At 32.1% G+C, this 21,737-nt stretch overlaps 1 protein-coding gene, 1 non-coding gene and 1 pseudogene across 2 annotated transcripts; 1 reads left to right on the top strand and 2 right to left on the bottom strand.

The window, feature by feature from the left end:
• Positions 1–1,058: 1,058 nt before the first annotated feature.
• TRNAD-GUC lies at positions 1,059–1,130 on the top strand. Its single transcript has one exon. It is a non-coding gene; the product is annotated as a tRNA-Asp (tRNA).
• Positions 1,131–5,899: 4,769 nt separating this feature from the next.
• On the bottom strand, positions 5,900–7,733 carry LOC109338981 (U-box domain-containing protein 30-like). Its single transcript, XM_019576335.1, has one exon. The coding sequence runs from the start codon at positions 7,214–7,216 to the stop codon at positions 5,927–5,929; it is 1,290 nt and encodes a 429-aa protein (XP_019431880.1). The 5' UTR covers positions 7,217–7,733; the 3' UTR covers positions 5,900–5,926.
• A 7,368-nt stretch (positions 7,734–15,101) lies between these two features.
• Positions 15,102–16,717, bottom strand: LOC109338982 (annotated as a pseudogene).
• Positions 16,718–21,737: the final 5,020 nt, after the last annotated feature.

Genomic DNA, 21,737 nt, shown 5'->3' with positions numbered 1-21,737 from the left:
TATAAGATCTAACAATATTGAACTAAAAATTGCATAAAAATCATTTTTACAAATATTAGTTTGAGACGGTGACATAGTAAACTTGCATACCAAAAATAACAACAAGAAATTTGAAATAAGGTATAATAAGAAATCATACAAAAAATATTATTTTAACTCAAAAATAATAAAATAAGATTCGTCCAACAAAAGTAGCCCTAAAAAATCTTAACTTGTTGGATAAAAATGTTACCTTGTTAGTGAATGAAGAAGTCACCAACCAGTTTCATGGATGAAGAAGTTTTGCCTAGGATGAAGAAAAACATACAGAAGAAAGTGTAGTGAGTCTCATATTGGAAAATGGAGAAGGAGATAGAGGGATAGAGAGATATGAAAGATGAATAGAAATGAATAATGAATAAAATGGTACATTTGGAAGAAAAAAAATGAAGGAAGAGAGAGTGATACAAAAAGTTTTAAATTTTGAAAATGAATGACACTTATTTCTAGTCGTGTTATGATTCTAGACTCCATTATGTAGGAAAAGATGTATTGGTAAAGAATAAAAAAATGAATAGAGAGTAAGAGAAAAAGTTTTTAATTTTGAAAATAAATGACACTTATTTGCGATCTATGTTATGATTCTAGAGTGTATTTTGTACATATACTTGTTTCGGTAATAACAAATAAGTTGAAATATTTTTGAATGACTGTTTTAGCCCTTAGAAAGTCAAGTGTCAATTATAGGAGATAAGTATTTTTGTAAACCCTTTACATTATTATATATAGATACTAGATAGTAGATTAGAATTGTACTGTACAAGTGGTGAGAGATTTATGTAGTAGTTTCCATGACATCAAGATTCAAACTCTGTTGTAAGCTTGTGATTATTAAATCTAAAATAAACTATATTCTAGGTATGACAAAACATAAATAAATAAAAATATACGTTAGAATATTTTTTTCATAAACAGGAAAGTAGAATACACAATATATTGTGTCTAAACTTTTTGTGTGAGATTCCTTTTCATGTCAGCGTGAGTTGAAATCAACAAACAAATATAATTCTATCATTCAAGTCGTTGTAGTATAGTGGTAAGTATTCCCGCCTGTCACGCGGGTGACCCGGGTTCGATCCCCGGCAGCGGCGATTTTAAAATTTTTAAATAACCCCAATGTTTTATTCTGCTTGAATTTTTTTGCTTTGGGCCATATATTCTTTGGGTTCAAATAGTGTGCCCATATAGCCCGAGTAAAAAGAAGCTGAATAGTGAACACACAAAAAATGGAACCTCATGGAGTATGTACAATTGAGAATTGACACATGAGTTTTGTCTTTAAAAGAAGTTGAGCAATGCTAAGTTCTAGTTACATATCAGTAATTCAATATTTTCTTCATTTCTCACTCTCATTCTCTTTAATAGTATCAGATATGTTTAGATTTAAATAGATTTGCCAAAGAAGTTTGCCACGACACTCTGGCCTTCAAAATTTTAAAACATCAACCATCATTTTTATGGATTTTAATTCGTGTAATTTTAAAACGTGTAGGAACTTAATCTAACACGCCGTGATAATTTTATAAACAGACTAATACGTTACCAACTTATTTCATAAAGGCACTATCAGATAATGGGAGATTGTACTTTTAGGGTAATTTGTACCTTTTTTTGTTCTGGTTAATAATTGTTCGCTAAATAAAATTAGTTTTTGGGCATAATTATAAATACCTTACTCTTCCGTTCAACCAGATATCCAATCCTCATACACATACATTATAATAATTCTAGCAAATATGCAATTAAACTGGTCCAAACAAGAATACATGATAAAGATCAGTATGTGGTCATTCCCAATTAAAATTGTTTTGGACATGAAAAATTAACAATTTTCAAAATGACTCATTAAAGATTCAAGTAATTGTTTATAACATGGTTAGAGATTTATCGCTATAATAATTTAGTTATATATTTCAAATAAAATTTATTATATTTATTATAATATATATAATTGGACTGATATGATTAATTAGTAAAATACTAGTTGAATTATTGTACAACTGTATTAGTACTCTGACCGATATGATAATTAATACAATCTTAATAATACTTGATGTGTGAACTAGCTATATATAGATAACATATTAAACTATAGTTACTCTGTAAAATTAGTTTTGAAATTATCTAAATTTTAAATTTTGATTAAAAGGTAATAATAGAGTTTTTTAATTAAATAAAAAAATAGAAGAGTGTATCTCCAAAGTTGACAATGGTAGGAAAAAAATGATCGTGTGTGGATAGGGCCTGAGAACTTAATGTCAATGATATATGTTTGAGATGTTTATGTCTTTGGTATAGAAGAAGAAAAGGTGTTATTACAAAAGGGTCGGAGAATATTTGTTCAGAACATCTGGTAATTTATTGTGTTTCATTCCGATTAAAAAGTACTAACTAATTTTAGAAAAATATAAAAATAAAAAATGGTTTATTTTTATTACTTGATGTGATATGATTGATTTGAGACATAAAAATATGAAAATTTTGGAACATTTGATACTGTTAAATACAAAAGAAGGAATGGGGAGCTTGTGAGTATGGGGTAGGAGAGGTAAGCCATAGGTTGAGAAGACTCTACACACTCACCGGTACGAGTCAAACATATTAGACCCCTATATGGCTGGATTTTATTGAGTGAATGATTAGTTTTGACTTCAATAATTAAACTCAATTAATATTTTAATTAGATAATAGACAAATTTGACCTTGCAGAACCTCATGATCATATATGACTTTGATTTTCTTTTGGTTTTCCACATGTATTTCCTGCACTCGAGGTAATTACGTTTGAGCTGAAAACATCTACATGTATGTGAGACTAATTTTATCAGCGGACATTTTTGTATCCACAATACTCGAACCCAAAATGTTACTTAAGGGGAATCAAATATGTATTACTAGAACCAACACGCATTGGTACATATGACTTTTATTTGACATGGTAGATAGTGCATTTTGTTGCAACGATATGTAATTTCATATTTTAATTATATTTTTAGTTGTTTTTGTTAATTATTTAGGACACTCTTTTGCAAATCATTTATTTCTACAATGTCTAAATCATTTCATATGTCATTGATTTTCTAATTTTTTTGATCATATAGAGAATAAAGTATATACTCATATCTAAAGATAATTTATCTCTCCTCATATTAGAGATAAGTTATCCAATTCGTCCATTAAAATTGTGAGATGTATCATATTTAATCATTTTCTATAAAAACATTTCTAAAAACTAAAAAAAAGTGGTACACATGTAATAGTTTTAGTAGGTTGAAGATATAACCAATGATTGGCAAATTATATGCATATATCATTTGATATGTAAAATTATATAACGATAATAATAAATAATATCAAGAATATTTCACCTAAAAGATGCATTACTTCTAATTGAATTTTTCATCAAGTAGTTAAAAAATAACCTGATTGATATTCAGGGTCAAGATACTCATCTATAGGACCGTGTTCATATTCAAAAATAGCACAATCAATATTTAGGTTGGTAGGAGACAAATTTTAGCCAATCAATGTTCAATCTAAGTAGGGGTGAGCTTGGGACAGGTTAAGTATGAGACGGGTTAAGCATGTCCCTCACCCATCCCTAAATATTGATCGGGTCAATTTTTGAATCTGAACCTATCCTTAATTAGGATGGGATGCGTGAGGGACGAGTCCAAAATTAGATGGGTCAACAAGATATGGACGAGCCCGAGTTGGAAAAGGGACAAAATGAGAAACTTAGATTTTTTTTCCAAATATTTAAGCATGCATAATCAAAATTATCACAATATGTATATAAACTCAACTAAAACCTACATCCCACATACATCAGTATATAAACTACAAACCGTAAGTTGAATCATTCAAACTAAAACATATCACAATCCCGTGACTGAAAATTATAGAAAACATTGAGAATTTCAGAACAATTTAAACTGTCAAGTGTCAACATAAGTTGAAGTGTTCTTATAAATGATAAAAAACATATGAGAACTAAAATAACAACAACATTTCAATACTCAAAAGTTCACACAAAAATGAATACAATAACTAGTTATTAACTGGAAAATGAAACTTAGATTGGAGTTCACACAAAGTACACAAAAACTAAAAAAGGTAAGGAGTAAAGATCACATGATTAGTGGTGTGGATATGGTGTGTGAGCTCGTAGGTGTATGAGTTATGTGGGTTGAACATATCAGTATTGATAGGTATTTATTCAACTATTCTTGATATATAATTATAAGGAATGGACCGGGTGACACGAACATAGACCTGAACTTGTCCTTTTTTATGACATATCTATCCATATTAATCGGGATTGTCCTTTTTTATTTATTTGGACAAATCAGACTCATCCCTAAGTCATTGAGTTAAGACGAGTCTACGGATTGGGTTGGGTTGGGTCTCGTTCACCCCTAAACCTAAGTGAGAGGCTTAGGGTGAACAAGGAAGTTTGAGGAGTATAAGGGTATCTTTGGGAAATAGTTTTAGTAATGGGTATAAAATTAAAAACATCAACTTGGAAGGTGAAATTTTTCCCCTATATCTAAATGATTCAGTGGCCCGTTGAAGCCCTCCAGTCCCAGGCGATAGCCCAGGTTAAAGGGTACAATAGGGTTCGAATTTGAAATATGAATATGCATGTAATAAATTATGTGTTCGTATTAATAATAGATAGCAATCCCAAGAGAAGGAAAAAAATAGGCAGCAACATATTCTCCAGATCTTGACCAAATCTAAACCTACCAGATCCAAGCTGTTGCTTTTTGACCCGTTACCTTTTTTGAACCAACAAACATTTAATAGTTACTATTTGATAATTTAAAAGCCAACCATTCATCTTCAAGAACAAATAAATTATGGAGAGTCTCAACTTTTAGAACTTTCAATAAGGTGTTAATTTAGTAGGGTAAATTTCATTAGATTCTTAGAAAAACCAAAAGATCAATAATTCAATTTTTGTGAATAATATTTGTTGAGATAAATAACTACACACGTAAGTTTATATAAATCACTCAGTCAATTAGATGTTTTGTCTATAGCCCTAGCTAGGATTTGGCTTGGCTGGTTAGTAGTAAGTCAAATATATGTGTTTTTAAAAGGTTGAATGGAAAAAAAATCTTATATTAGTCTTATTTAAATGAACAATGAATATGTTACAAAAATATTTTTATTTAACTAAGTAATTTGGGGGTCACAAGGTAGTCTGATGGTTAAGATATAAGGGTTTAAGGAATGGAATAAAGGATGTTTAGAGTTCGAGTCACGCCCATAACAAATAGTGAATGACAATTTTGGTAAATAAAATATGATATTCTAATCTTTATTAGTAGTGTTTAAGGTTTTTTGTGCACCAAATAACAATAAGACTAATGTGGTGGTCACAACAATAGTAGTGGTGAAAACGATATTCTAACATGAAATTATGGAGGGAATACTTCTTCCTAAATCAACCATCATGCCATAAAAAAAGTACATTAGGCTAGCAAGATAGAACATGTCAAACGAGTCCTAAAATTGCAACCAAAAAAAGTCACTATGACTCACTCACATTCAATCAGTGTCCATAACATACACTAACACACTATTGTCGCTCACACTCACTCAACCATTGCAAAGCATCATATTTGCTACTCGTTGCCATCATTATTGTCCCTCTACTTATTTCTATGTAGGAGTACCAATAGCATGTTTGGCATCAAAGAAATCTAGATGCAAATTTGAGCACCAACTAGGTTATATAATATACCTTAGATTTGCATTTGCTCTATGTACAAAATAAAAAAGGAGAATTTCATAAAAATAAGTGATTTTAGATTAAAAAGGAAAAAAATGTAGACACAGTTGGCTGTACATGAAACTATGAACAAAATTTACTTAATTTTCATTGTATTGTTGTGGTGAGCATACACTTAGAAATCAAGATACTAGCAGAGTAATTCAAACTACACATTTTCAAAAACTCAGAAGACATTTGCTTCAACACAGGATTGCAGCCACTCTGAATTACTAGCAACAATTTTGCTGCCAAACCAGCTTCCACTGCTTGTGCTGCACATTCCTCTGGTGCAAGCTTGTAAATAGCCCACAATATTGACAATGCAATTTGTGTGCAGCTCTCAGAAACTCTCATCAATAACTTCACCACATAAGGAATAATATTTGGACATTCTTTCAAAGCCAATCTCCCCTCTGGAATGGTTGATAACACCTCTAGAATATGAAGTGCTATTTCTAAGCACTCATTATTCAAATTAGGCAAAAGCTTAATCATTTGAGGAACTGCTCCTATGCTTACCAAAGAAGTTCTAACTGATTCATGGGAACATATAGACTTAAGTAATATAAGCCCAGTTAAAACCCCACTTGGGTTTTTCTTATCCCTAACTAACCTTAATAACCCAACTAAAAGACTCAAACTTGACACAATTTCTGTCTCGTAGTCATTCCCTTCCATTAAAAAAATCTGAAACAACTTTGCACAATTCATCTTTGTCTCTATTGTTCCTTCATTCATAATATCCACCACCAATGAAACCTTAGCTGGATGCATAAGATTTCTCTTCAACTCCAAACTCAAATCCAAATTCACAATTATCCCAATTGCTTCAGACCCAACAGCATGTGAAGTGAAAGGACCCAACAAAGAAGAAACCAAACCAATCCCACCATTTTCTTCAACAACCTTCCTTGCACACACATGAGAAGTAACAATTCGCCTTAGATCCTTAAGTGCTTTAACTCTAGCTTGACCTTTAACCTTCTTGAGCATGTCCAAGAGTTCCAAAACTCTTCCTTGCACATCCTCTAACTTCTTCTTCAAATCCAAGTACTTGTGAGAGAACCAAGTGAGGATTAAATGGCTCAAAGTCTTGTTTGGTGTGACAGAATCATCCCAAAGCTCTTGCATTGTTGTAGGACAAGTTTTGTGACCAAGTGACAACCATTTAAGGATGTTGGATCTTTCATAGGTTTGACCTGTGCAAAGGGTCACTGGCTCTTGCATTGGCTCCAATGAGATTGGACATATAAACACTGAAGGCACTTCAATATTTGACTCCAACTCTTCAATCATCACCTTCAGATCCAACTTCTCATTACTCAAAACACCACCTTTCATTTTTGTTTCTAAACACATGAAAGCATCAATCTTTACTTGAGCCATCATTTGCATACCCTTCTATCAAATGAGAAAGCTCAACAAAATTTGGGTTGAACTTTGAGAGCTTATTGATGAGGAAAGATAAGAAGCGTGTGGGAAAGAAAGGAAGGAAGAAAGAAGCAATGAAAAAAGCTATGGAGAGAATGAAACTTTTCAACTCAAGTTGCTTTTCTTTAATTGGTGGCTTTCTATGGTCAAAAAAGTGTTACCTTGCTTATTCATTCATCATCAAAGACATGATTGATTGAATATTACTCTTCCTTCTTCCCTAATAACAAGGTTATCTTGCTCTTCAAGCTCCCTAAATAGTAAGATATATCATCCAAGGATCATTATATAAAGAAGGGAACAGAACAAACAAGTTTGGTATATATATAAGAAGAACAAAATGAGTCCTATCAGAACAGTTCCTTTAAGGCTAGAAGCTACAGTTTAATTGACCAAAAGAGAAAGAAACAGCATTTGATGAAAGTGGGATGAGGGGCATATATGAAAAGAAGAAGAACATTGCAATGTGCGGTTGTGGTCCCGTGGAGTAGAATTGTCTTGGTCACTGTTTTTTTAACTTGATGGTATAATTAAATAGTTAAATTTGTGTTAAAATATGTTTCTCTTCCAAAAGAAAAAAAATTATGGCAATGTGTCAACTTACACTAAGTTACCAATAAATTACTCTAGTAGTATAGAGCTCTATTAAATTTTTAGAAACATCAATAGATTAAAAATTCAATTTTTGATATTAATACTTGTTAAGAGATATACTCATATATTCTTAATTAATACCGAGTTAACTAGTGATCTTAATTTTTAGCTTCACATATGTGTTGTTGTTGGAAAATTTAAATTTTAGTTATAATTCTTTATGACAAATCAATTTTGAATAAATCTTAAATTCATGTCACAAAGTAATTTCCTCAAAGTTTTTAAGTTACCTCGAGTCTTTTTAATTACTTAATTAGTTATGTTTTAAAAACTTCTATGCATTGTGTTAAGACTTGATGGAATTTTAAATTTGCATGAATTTATTTAGTAACACATTCTTTGAGCATTGCGACACATAACAAATTTTAGTTTTCAATGGTTATTATTTAGATTATTTTTCAATTAAAAATAATAAAAAATATGTTTCTCCTCTTAATGCAAAATCATACTTCAATTGTTTATATTGCTATTCTTCTTTTACACTTTTTATACCACTATTTCTTAAACAATATTTTTAAGATAGTTGTTTTCAACACAATTATTATTCGTGTGGAATGATTACCCACAAGTTATAGCCTTGTGGAGCGTTCTTTCTTACTTTTCGTAGTCTCTTTATCACAGTAAGGTGACCCTGCTGCAACACACGTGCAGTAATAGTTTTGAGTCAGTGACTCAGTGAGGTAATTCTTCCATTTTTTATCTGAAAATATAATAATAATAAAGTTTGATTCTCTAGCTATGAGTTATGTGGACCCGAAAAGGGACAACCTTGAACTTGAAGACGCAACCTGGGACAGATAGTCAAAAAGGCAATTAGATGCCACCAACCCCAATTTTGAATTGCTGGTCCAACATTGGCAATTATTTAAATTTGAATATCCCTCTCTTCTATGATCTTCAGTTTTTATTTTTCCAAAACTTTGACTAAAATGGTGCTCAAAGTTTATCTTGAATAAACTTTATCCATAAGTTGCATTATCCTTAAATTTAATGTACTTATTTCAATTACTGATATTTTTTAATATTTTAATTAATTTGTTATTCCATTTTTTCTAGTTTTTTACTTTTCAATTATATACTTATTTGATATTCATTTTCCATCACATATTTCTTTCTTTATTTTTACAATATGTATTAAATAAAGTTATTATAGTCATTTTATATTCTACTTTTATATTATTTATTGATTTATTATATTTCCTTTCCATAATCTTTAACTGTTAATGCATAAAAAACGAATCATGTAAAAATCGTACCGGCCGGAAAACTGGTGAAGCGGACCCTAACCGGTACGGTACAGATGCTGAACCGACGAAATATCAAAACCGATCAAAACTGGTGAACCGGTCGTATTTGACTAAACCGGTCAGTTTATACACATATTTTTTTTAAAAAAACTTAAAAATTCATTATAAGGTAACTCATCTTTCCAACCCTTCTTCAACTTTTCAAAGCACATGCTTCTAAGACATACTTAGATTACACATTTTGGTTCCTAACATTCGTGTGTAATCTGAGTGACATTTGTGTAATTTAAGAGTACTGTCTGAAGATAGGATTGAGTACAAAAATGTAATTTCAATACGAGACATTTTGACTTCTTGGTGTTAAATGTTAAAACTCCAAATTTATTTATTTTGTAGAGTGAGTTTGTGAACTTGGGTCATTTATTTATATTTTACGGTTGTTAAGCGATACTTTTGGATTGATATATGTTTTGTAATTTAGACTTTGAATTTGTTAAAGACTTAAAGTCAGGTTTGTTTGTGTGAATTTTGAGTAGATTATGAATATGAATAATAAATTTGAGTATGTACTTTGAAAAAATTGTTATATGTTTATATATATAAATATAAGTATGTATGATCGGTTTAACCGGCATGCAATTTAATTACTGAACTACCAGTTGAACTATTGTACCATTATACCAATATCCTGACCAGTTTGATAACCGGTATGTCAAAACAACACTCTAAAGAAACTCGCTGCTCCTAAGGTTACACGTGAGTTATTCTCATATGCAAGGAAAATGTTAAGAAAAATTTATGAGGTGTACACGTGTTTGAAATCACACGTTAAATTTGACTGATTTATTAGTCATAATAACTCATAAGTTTTCGTTCCTGAACTTTCAGTCTCCCGCTAACTTTTCAAGTAGATATACCAGACACCCGATATATAAATTTGTAAATTTTGTTGATTGCAATGATAACATTTTTGTTAATGTTATATATATTGGCATTAGGTTGTATGAATATGTAAATTCCAATAGCAAATTTGTAGTTAATTTGGAACTGAGATTCTCTGTCCCAAAAAGTTATTGTCCTCATATTCCTATCCAATAATATTATATAAAATAATATAAAATATTTATTTATTTTTTTATAACTTTTTTTCTAATTAAATGATGTATTTTGATTGGTTTGAGATCCCTTAATTTGTAGGAACTCTGAATGATCCACTATCTAATGACAATATTAAAAGAAATGTTCTCCTTTTGAGTAACGTGAAGTGCATGGTATTTGGAGCAGGGTCAGCATTTCAGTTTTATATTGCTTCTTGATATGGGTTAAATTAGTTAATATTATCCGGGGGTTGATTTCGATCTTCAAGGTTTCTAAAAAATGTGATGCATGGGTGGATCAAATGAACCTGAGTATCTGACCACTGTTTTATAACATAAAAGTGAAAGTAGAGAGATCTTTTACATGTGATTTGTGATGCAGGATTATGAAAATGATAAACTTTACTCATAATAAGTTCGTTTCTTTATATTCATTTCGTACCTAATTGGTTTATATTCTTTGGAGTTTCAACTTTAAAAAATAAAAGTCTTTGGTGTTTTTGGTTGAGATGTGTAACCTATGGGCAGAGAGTAGACTACTCCATATTTTTCTTGTCCACAAATCTCTCCCATCTTACAAAATTAGTACAAAAAGTGTAATATATATATATATATATATATATATATAATATCATATTAGTATAAATATTAATATACAATTATTATATTACTCATTTGTATTATTTTTTAATAGTCAAATATAAGTAAACATTAAGAGTAGCAGATGCAATAACAATATATAATATATAAAAATAAGAGATTATAACTTTATAAGCTACTGAAATAATAGCCAATAGATTGAATCAAAATCATTTAGTAGGATTAGCTCGTAAATTAGAAAAAAATATATAAACTAACAGTTTATAAGTTTAAATACAAAGTCATACTTCATTCATATTTAGTCATTATTGATTATTCAAAAAATTAATATAAATGAATGGTGAATTATATATTAAGTGTATAATTCTTTATATTGACAATGTACAAATAATACCATCTTATGTATAAAATAGCATAAATATTTAATTTAGTATATGTTATAAACAACATCATTTACCTAAAGCTACCGGATTAAGGTTTGAACAATTAAGGATGATCAGGACTTGATCATACATGCTCACTGTCACCGGTATGACTCGATCATGAGCGGATATTGTCGCTACCCCACTTTCATGGACACGACATGAGATATACAAATAAATATAATAGAGTCGTCATTTTTTAGAGGAAAACATGAAAAACCAATTTTTTATAAAAGATTTGTCTGCTAATAGAGAGAAATTAAGTTCGAAAGTCGATTACGGATGAGTAAGATATTAGGTACCTCATACCGCCTGTTATAAAAGACGGTACCTAAATTAATTATGTGAATAATGACTCAAAATATTAATTTTACTCTCATATTATTAAATAAAATAAAGAAAGACCAAAAACCTTTTTTTTTTATTTTTTGTGTGTGACAGGGGAATATCTGCCCATACGTATCTCTAGCTACAATAGAGAAATTAAGGCTACGTTGTTCTTTTATAAAATAATTGATTGGTTGATATTTTTTAATTATTGGAAATATTAACAACATAAGACAATGTGATAAGGCACATGGTCTATATTGGACTACCTCACATTGCTTTTAAACATTATTTGAAATATTAACAACACAAGGTAGCATGACAAGACATGAGGTCTATAGTAAGCTACCTCACATTGCTTTTAAAAATTATTTGAAATATTAACAACATTAGGTAGTACGACAAGACACAGGACATATACCTTGCATTGCTCTTAAAAACAAATATTTGAAATATTAACAATATAATGTAGTGCGACAAGACACGATGCCTATAGTGGGCTATCTCTCATTGCTTTTAAAAATTATTTAAAATATTAACAACATAAGGCAGCACGACAAGTGATATGGCAAATTACAAGTGCACGATTATGTCGTCAAGTAATAAAATATCGATCATACGAGGATTGAAAAACTCCCTTAATTATAAAAATTAATTTATACTTAACTCAAATAAGGAATAAAATTGAATTTAGAACAATTGTCAAGAATAATTATGAAAATAATCAAAAGATATTGAAATATAATTTAGGAAGAGTTTTCAGGATAAGGGTTACCGCATTTACACTCGCAAATCCTTGTTTTGCTCTTTTTCATGAACTTTAAGTTGTGAGGGTGAATTGCTCTTTGATATGTGTCATTCTCTCTCGAGCTCCAGCATATGTACTCAATTGAAGTCGCACATACTCTCGTGGTACGATTATCAATTAAATCATTTACTTAGATCTTTCTATCCAATCGCTTCGTAGCAACCCAATGTGAATTCCAGAAACCCTCGAGAATCCTAATACTACCCTCGTGAATTAGGATTCTAGTTTGAATAACTGAATGGTCGGATAGTTGGGTTCACCTCTCGGTCCTTCCCCAATGTATCTAAGAGGTGTAATTTGTTGACCAGACAACTCACACAAACAAAACTCAGTTTAATGATTCAAATCACAACACTCAATGAAATAAAAGTAAGAACAAATATTTATTGAATGTAAAAGGGCATAGCCCCAATCCTAGAGACAAAGGGAATTACTCACTCATAATGTAGAAGAGAATCTCAAATTCTAAATTAGAGAATTGTAATGTAAAAAAAAGTGTAAAATCCTTGAGGGAGAACCCTTATTTATCCTAATTACAAAATATTGGGCTAAGCCCAACAAAACAAATCTAAAAATAGGAATATAATATAACATCTATGACTTCTTTTGGTCCTTCAATTGTTCTTCGCATAGCCTCAACACTTAATTCAATCTTCTTGCACCAAATCTCAATTCCTTTTTTTGCTTTGATTCATCCAAACTACACAACATAGCTAAAAACACCTGCTCAATCCGAACAAAGAGAAATAAAAGCTAAAAACAATCCTAAAGTCCTAATTATGTCCTAAAATGCAAGTTAAATGCAATGCAAATGTAGTATAATTTCACACTTATCAAATTTCTCAAGCTTATATCTTACTTGTCCTCAAGCAAGTATTATATCTAACTTTCACAATCATGAATGATGATATAGAAATTATGACCCAAAATAACAAATAATCTCATGTTTATTTTGAAACAATCCAGACATCAAGACAAGACAATCATATATAAATTTAATTCAAGCTAAGTCTTTAAGTCATAATAGTTGCATGAATTAGGGTCACTATTCTTTCATCACTCTTATGTGTTTAAGGATCATAGTGTTTCACTCCAAAAATTTCATGAAAGTAAATTACCATAGACTTGATTATAGACCAAATCGCCACCGAGTGTATTTGAATGCATGCAAAAGTCAAGAGGTCTTTAAATGGTTGTAATGGGGCCAAAATGAATGATTTAAGGTGGGGTAGTCAAAGAAAATATAATTCAAAAGGCTTACAAATGTTTCCAAAAATACTTAAACATTTTTGACATCTGATTGAAGCATTGAGATTATCTTGATAGAACTTACTTTATCATATGACCTTTTTTTAATCAACCATTCTCCTTACAAAATATTTTTTTTTTCAGTCCCTTCTCTTTTAGTATACTTTGTATTTCTTCTTTTTTTTTCTTTTTTTGTTGTTGAGATTTTCTAAAAGAGAATGAGTGAAATTTATTGATTTATTTTCTTCTTCACCTTTTTATGGATTCTTTCATCACACATGATATTTTTACCTTTCTCATTGCTTCAACCAAACATCATAAATTACCCCAAACGCCAATTTGAGTAGCTATGAAAAATGATTGAAGTTCAGACTCAAAAGTGGACAACTAATGAGTTTTCGATGTTTATAGCAGGCAGTTGAAGGTAAAAAAAAGTCCTACTTGCCTATATCATTTTAATGCATACAGACATACTTCAATCTTGAAATGATCACAAATCAAGTTTTAGAACATACAATCATAGAAAATTATGCACTCATAAAAGAAAAAAATGGGTTTTATGTAATTGTCAATTCAAATCAGAACCCTTATTGTGTTTTGCTCAAGATTCTCACATTTGGTACATTCTGCAAAAGTTATGAAACAAAGACCTTTATTTAACCAAATTTAATTCACAATTGTCAAATCTAATGTCTTTCAAGTTATTATTCTATCTGCAAGTTTTTCTTCAATGAGGGTCACAGATCAACAATCATCATTCATGCATACTTTTTCATTTAAAGTATATAGACAACAAATAGAACAAATCAAGGGATAGATGATATATGAAACATATGATAATGCATGATAATATGAATATTCCACCTAAATTTTTTAAAAGCTATATGGTATACATGACATCAATGAACAATCTGGATGCAAAACCCCTTCAAACTTAGAAATTTACATTGTCCCCAATGTAAAAGTCTAAACAATAAGAGAAAGAAAAAGAAAATTCACGGGTTAGGTATGGTTAGGTATGAAGTATCCTTAACTCATGTGCCAATTATAAGTTGTTGGCTTCATTGGTCGTAGTGGGCGTACTTGCAAAAGAAGAGAAAAATGTCCCAAATGGTCATATGTCCTAGATGGACTAGGTGCAAATATCCTCGGCAACAACACAATTTTTTGTGTGGCCGACACTATATATATCCCCCTACAAAGGCTCCAAACTCAAGGAGACACTAAAGCCAACACTAAAACACTAAAATTAATGAATTGAAAAATGTACTTCTAGTGTGGGTTGCCTCCCACGAAGCATTCGTTTAACGTCATTAGTTTGACGGTTGATCTTTGTAGCTCATGTAGGATCCAAGAGGGCTATGTTTGTTTGTTTCTCCATTCACTTATCTGCTAGATAATGCTTCAAAGTTGACCATTCACCTTGAAGTTTCCCCTTTCCTCATTCTATATCTCAACTGTTCCATACGGGTAAACCTTGGTGACTCTGAACGGACCTGACCATCTAGATTTTAACTTCCCTGGAAAGAGCCTCAATTTGGAGTTGAATAAGAGAACTAGTTCTCCTACTTAGAATTCTCTGCGGATTATGTGTTTGTCATGCCATCTTTTTGTTATTTCTTTGTAAGTACGAGCATTCTCATAAGTATCCAACCGCAGTTCTTCCAACTCTTGCATTTGGAATTTCCTATTTTCTCCATCAACTTTCAGATCAAAGTTTAGCAATTTGACTGCCCAATACGCCTTATGCTCTATTTCCACTAGAAGGTGGCAAGACTGACCATAAATCAACCTGAATGGTGACATACCAATAGGTGTTTTATATGCAGTACGGTAAGCCCATAAAGCATCATTAAGCTTTGAGGGCCAATCTTTCCTGCTCCTTAACACTATCTTCTCTAATATGCTCTTAATCTCACGATTTGATACTTCCACTTGACCACTTGTTTGAGGGTGGTAAGGGGTACCAACTCGATGAGAAACACCATACTTCTTCAAGAGGTTTTCAGAATGTCTTTCAATGAAGTTTGAGCCTCCATCACTAATAACTAGCCTCGGGACTCCAAACCTTGGAAATATGATCTTGGTAAACAGTTTGATGATTGTTTTAGCATCATTGTGTGGAGAAGAAATTGCCTCCACCCACTTAGAAACATAATCGACTGCCACCAATATATATTTGTTGTTGTTTGAAGTAGGAAAAGATCTCATATAGTAAACTCCCCATACATCAAATATCTCCACCTCAAGGATGGGGTTCATTGGCATTTCATGCCTTTTTGATATGTTCCCCACCCTTTGGCAAGAATCACATGTGAGAACAAAATTCCTTGCATCTATGAATATGTGTGGCCAAAAGAAACCATATTGAAATACCTTTGCTATTGTGTTTGAAGTACTTGCATGGCCTCCATAAGAGGCAGAGTGGCAACAACTCAGGATATTTGACACTTCTTCTTCTGGAACACATCTTCTATAAATACCATCAGCACAAAGTCGATAGAGGTAAGGATCATCCCAGATATACTTCTTCAGATCTGAGAAAAATTTCTTTTTCTATTGCGGTGTCATTTCAGGTGGAAGAATTTTGCTTACCATGTAGTTTACAAAGTCAGTATACCAAGGTGCCTCTATAGTGTCGAGGAGGAGGAGTTGCTCATCAGGAAAGGAATCATCAATAGGTATGTCCTCCTCCTCTCCACTTGGATGTTCAAGCCGAGATAAGTGATCTGAAATGGATTATATGTTCCCTTTCTATCAACAATCTCCAGATCAAATTCTTGCAGAAGGAGAATCCATCGGATGAGACGTGGCTTGGCTTCTTTCTTACTCATCAATTATCTCAGGGTTGAGTGATCAATATGGACTATAACTTTAGAACCTACTAGGTAGGACCTGAATTTTACGAAGTCAAACACAACAGCTAGTAGCTCCTTCTCTGTCGTGGCATAGTTGACTTGAGCTCCATCAAGTGTTTTGCTTGCATAGTAGATTGCATGCATCTTCTTGTCCTTCTTTTGGCCCAACACTGCTCCCACAACATGGTTAGTAGCATCACACATCACTTCAAAGGGAAGATTTCAATCTGGTGATTATAATATTGGTGCAGTGACCAATGCCTCCTTCAACCTACAAAACGATTCTAGTCAAGCAACACTAAAATCAAATGCAATATCTTTCATTAAAAGGTTAGAAAGAGGTTTCGCAATTTTTGAAAAATCTTTTATGAATCCGCGGTAGAATCCCGCATGGCCTAAGAAACTCCTAACACATTTTATGTTAATTGGTGGTGACATATTTTCTATCACTACAATTTTTGCCATGTACACCTATATCTCTTTTCCTGAAATTAAATGCCCCAACATAATACCCTCGTGCACCATGAAATGACATTTTTCCTAATTTAATACAAGATTCACTTCCTCACATCTCTACAATATTTTTGTCAAATTTGTTACGCAGTCATCAAATGAAAGTCCATAAACAGAAAAATCATCCATAAAAACTTCCATTATGTTTTCTATAAAATCAGAAAATATTGCAATCATGCATCTTTGAAAAGTGGCTGAGGCATTACATAGCCCAAAAGGCATTCTACTATAGGCAAAGGTGCCATAAGGACATGTGAAAGTGGTTTTCTGTTGGTCTTCAGGGTGAATGGGGATTTGATGAAATCCAGAGTACCCATCTAAATAGCAAAAATATTCATGTGTAGCAAGCCTTTCAAGCATTTGATTAGTGAATGGGAGAGAGAAGTGATCTTTCCTAGTGGTTGTGTTTATTTTTTTATAATCAATGCATATTCTCCAACTTGTGACTATTCTAGTTGATATTAATTCATTTTTCTCAATTTTCACAACAGTCAATCCTCCCTTTTTAGGAACCACGTGAATTGGGCTCACCCATTCACTATCAGATATATGATATATTACCCCATCATCTAAAAGTTTCAGTACTTCTTTCCTAACCACTTCTTTCATATTAGAATTTAGTCTCCTCTATTTTTCAATTGAAGTTTTATGGTTAGGTTCCATAAAAATTCTATGCATCTTTTATATCATTCAATGTGTATCATATTACCTTCATGTGCATTCTCAGGACCCTTAGCAATTTTTCAGTTTCCAATTTATTTAATTTAGCATTAACAACAACTTGATAAGATGAATTAGGTCCAATAAATTCATACATGAGGGTGGATGGGAGTGTTTTTAATTCAATTTTAGGTGTTTTCCCTCCTCCCAATCTTCAAATTTGGGCATTACCTTCAAGGTCTCATCTTGCGGGTTGTAAGGAAGTGTTCGGCTTGCATTCATAAATTCAATAACCTCAACCACTTCCTCATCAATGTCCGAAGTCTCACCATCTACTCTGCATATCTCTAAGGGATCCTTAGATTGCACTCTAGTTGCTTCCTCTTTCACAACTTGGTTCAGCATATCAACTCTGAAACATGAATCCTCAAGAGAAGGTTGTTTAATAGATTTAGCAATATTAAATTCAAAATTTTCATCCCTTATGCTTAGGGAAAGTTTTCCCTTCTTTATATCAATTATAGCACCAGCAGTAGCCAAAAAGGGTCTACCTAATATGATTGAGATTTGTGAATCCTCTCCCATCTCTAGTATTACAAAATCTGCTAGAATGAAAAATTTCCCAACTTTGATAGGGACATCCTCTAAGATGTCTATATGGAATTTAACTGACCTATCTACTAATTGAAGTGATATAGTAGTGGGTTTTAGTTCACCCACTTCAACTTTTTGCACACAGATAATGGCATGAGACTCACACTTGCCCCTAAGTCACATAAGGTGTGATCAAAACTAGTATTTCCAATTAAACATAGCATAGAAAAATTACCAGAATATTTAAATTTAGGAGGTAATTTATTTTGAATTAAAACATTGCACTCTTCAGTTAAAGCGATTGTTTCATAATCCTCTAGTCTTCTTTTTTAGATAAAATATCCTTAAGAAATTTTGTGTATGCATGCATCTCCTACAATGTCTCAATGAAGGGTAAGTTGATATATAATTTCTTAAGAATATCCAAAAATTTCCCAAATTTAGTTTCTAATTTTGCCTTTGCTAATCTTTGGGGAAAAGAAACCGGTGGTACATATGGTGGTGGAGCTACATACTTAGATATCTTTTCAAAATTTTGCTCCCCTTCAGGGGGTTATGTCTCAGTGTGTTCCTCTTCCACTTGTGCATTTTTCCTAATTTGAGGAATATCACTTAGTTCATTTCCACTCCTTAATTTGATAGTTTTACAATGTTCATTATTTGGATTTTTTTACTATCCTGGAAACATCCCTATTTGTCTATTAGGATTACTAGCTTATTGGGCAATTTGTGTTTCCAGCGTTTACCATGGATGGTCAGGTTTTCTATTTTAGAATTCAAGTCCTTAAGCATGTTTGAAAAACTTTTATTAATCATGACTTGATCTTCATGAAATTAATTTTGGTTAGCAAGCAATTTTTCCTGACCTTTCGTTAATGTTTTAAGAGTAGGATCAATAGGAGAAGATTGTACATGTGGAAACCTTTTGGAGGTTTCCTGTTACCTGGTCCATCCTGATATTGATGATTCAGAGTGTTGTTGCTCTTCCAAGAAAGGTTGGGATTGTTCTGCCTATATGGTGGGTTGAATTGTTGCCCGCTCTTCTCCTTGTAGTCATAGTAGTTGCATGATTCAGGTTATTCATTAGTTAATGCTCCATGTTCAAGTTCAGTGAAATGTTTGCATTCAGACCACTCATGTCGTTTTGCTCCACACCCCTCACATGTTGCAGTATACCCAATAGTGTTAGCATGATACTTTTCTAGTTTTCCAAACCTTTAAGAAAGGTTCTACAACGTGGAAATTACCTTCTCCATCTGATTGCCTGAATATTGTGCATCGGAGTCTCTTCTTGGATGATGTCTCCTCTCATTCGCCCATTGGTGATGATTAGAAACCACATTCTCTATGATATTTGAAGCAACATCAATTCTTTTGCACATAAAGGCACCACCTGTTGAAGAGTCCAATAGTTGTTGTGATGGAAAGTCTAGCCCACTGGAAAAGTTCTGAACCAACATCCAAGGTGGAATACCATGATGAGGGCAAGCTTCAGTCAACTCATTTAATCTTTCCCAAGCTTCAACAATTGACTCCCCATCCTTTTGAGTGAAGTTCTAGATGAGGTGCATATAGTGCACAGTTTTGGAAGAAGGAAAGTATTTGTTGAGAAAAGCCTCCGCCAAAGTTCGCCATGTTGCTTGAATTTCAGCATTTTGATTCCTTAGCCATGTCTTATCTCTGTCTCTTAGGGAATATGGAAACATGCGGAGACGAATAACATCTTCAGAAGCCCCATGAATCCTCATTGCTTCATAAAATTCCAAGAACTGATCAATATGTGCATTAGGATCTTCATGAGCTCCACCTCCAAATTGATTTTGCATCACCATTTGGATCATAGCATATGGCAAAGAAAATAGTTGGACGAATTATTCCAGTACGTGAACTACGAGCATTAGGGGCTGCATAGTCGCAAAGTGGGTTTTCATCTCGTTCAGCCATTGTTTGTACACGCACATGTCTTTCTCTTGTTCTTTCTCTTTGTTGTCTTCTTCTTCTATGAAAAGTCCTTTCTATGCAACCTCTGGAGGTACCAAGAACAAGGAAAATGTGTAATACACTAGAGTTAAATAGTGAATTAATTGAGAATTAAAGAAATTTTGACACAGTCCCCAGCAGCGGCACCAAAAACTTGATAGGTCAAATCACAAGTGCACGATTATATCGTCAAGTAATAAAATATCGATCCCACGAGGACTGAAAAACTCCTTTAATTATAAAAATTAGTTTATACTTAACTCAAATAAGGAATAAATTTGAATTTAGAACAATTTCCAAGACTAATTATGAAAATAATCAAAAGATATTGAAATCTAATTTAAGAAGAGTTCCCATGATAAGGGTTACCGCTTTTACACTCGCAAATCTTTGTTTTGCTCTTTTTGATGAACTTTAAGTTGAAGGTGAATTGCTCTTTGATATGTGTCATTCTCTCTCTCGAGCTCCGGCACATGTACTCAATTGAAGTCGCACCTACTCTTGTGGTACGATTATCAATTAAATCATTTATTTGGATCTTTCTATCCAATCGCTTCATAGCAACCCAAGGTGAATTCCATAAACCCCCGAGAATTCTAATACTACTCTCGTGAATTAGGATTCTAGTTTGAATAACTGAATGGTCAGATAGTTGGGTTCAATCGTCCTTCCCTAATGTATCTAAGAGGTATAATTTGTTGGTCAGGCAACTCACACGAGTAAAACTTAGTTTAATGATTCAAATCACAACACTCTAAGAAATAAAAGTAAGAACACGTATTTATTGAATGTAAAAGGGCATAGCCCTAATCCTAGAAACAAAGGGAATTACTCACTATAATATAAAAGAGAATCCCAAATTCTAAATTAGAGAATTGTAATGTAAAAAAAGTGTAAAATCTTTTAGGGAGAGCCCTTATTTATCCTAATTACAAAATATTGGGTTAAGCCCAACGAAATAAATCTAAAAATAGATATATAATATAACATCTATGAATTCTTTTGGTCCTTCAGTTGTTCTTCACATAGCCTCAACACTGAATTCAATCTTCTTGCACCAAATCTCTACTCTTTTTTGCTTTAATATATCCAAACTGCACAACATAGCTAAAAACACCCGCTCAACCCGAACAAAGAGAAATAAAAGCTAAAAACAATCATAAAGTCCTAATTATGTCCTAAAATACAATACAAATGTAGTATAATTTCACACTTATCAACAAGATACGAGGTCTATAGTGAGCTAACTCATATTGCTTTTACAAATTATTTGAAATATTAACAATATAAGGTAACGCGACAAGACACAAGACATATAGTGGGCTACCTCACATTACTTTTAAAAATTATTTGTAATATTAACAACACAATAAGAAATAAATAAAAATAGAAACAAAATAAAGAAACAAATAAAATTAAAACAAATTTTTTATTAAAAATAGAAAATAAGAAAATAATTTAATTAGGTGTTTAGGGT

The sequence above is a fragment of the Lupinus angustifolius genome, unplaced genomic scaffold (genome assembly GCF_001865875.1).
Source record: "Lupinus angustifolius cultivar Tanjil unplaced genomic scaffold, LupAngTanjil_v1.0 Scaffold_50_82, whole genome shotgun sequence".
In the NCBI taxonomy this organism is placed as follows: Eukaryota; Viridiplantae; Streptophyta; class Magnoliopsida; order Fabales; family Fabaceae; genus Lupinus; species Lupinus angustifolius.
This window is presented reverse-complemented; position numbering and strand designations above follow the sequence as displayed.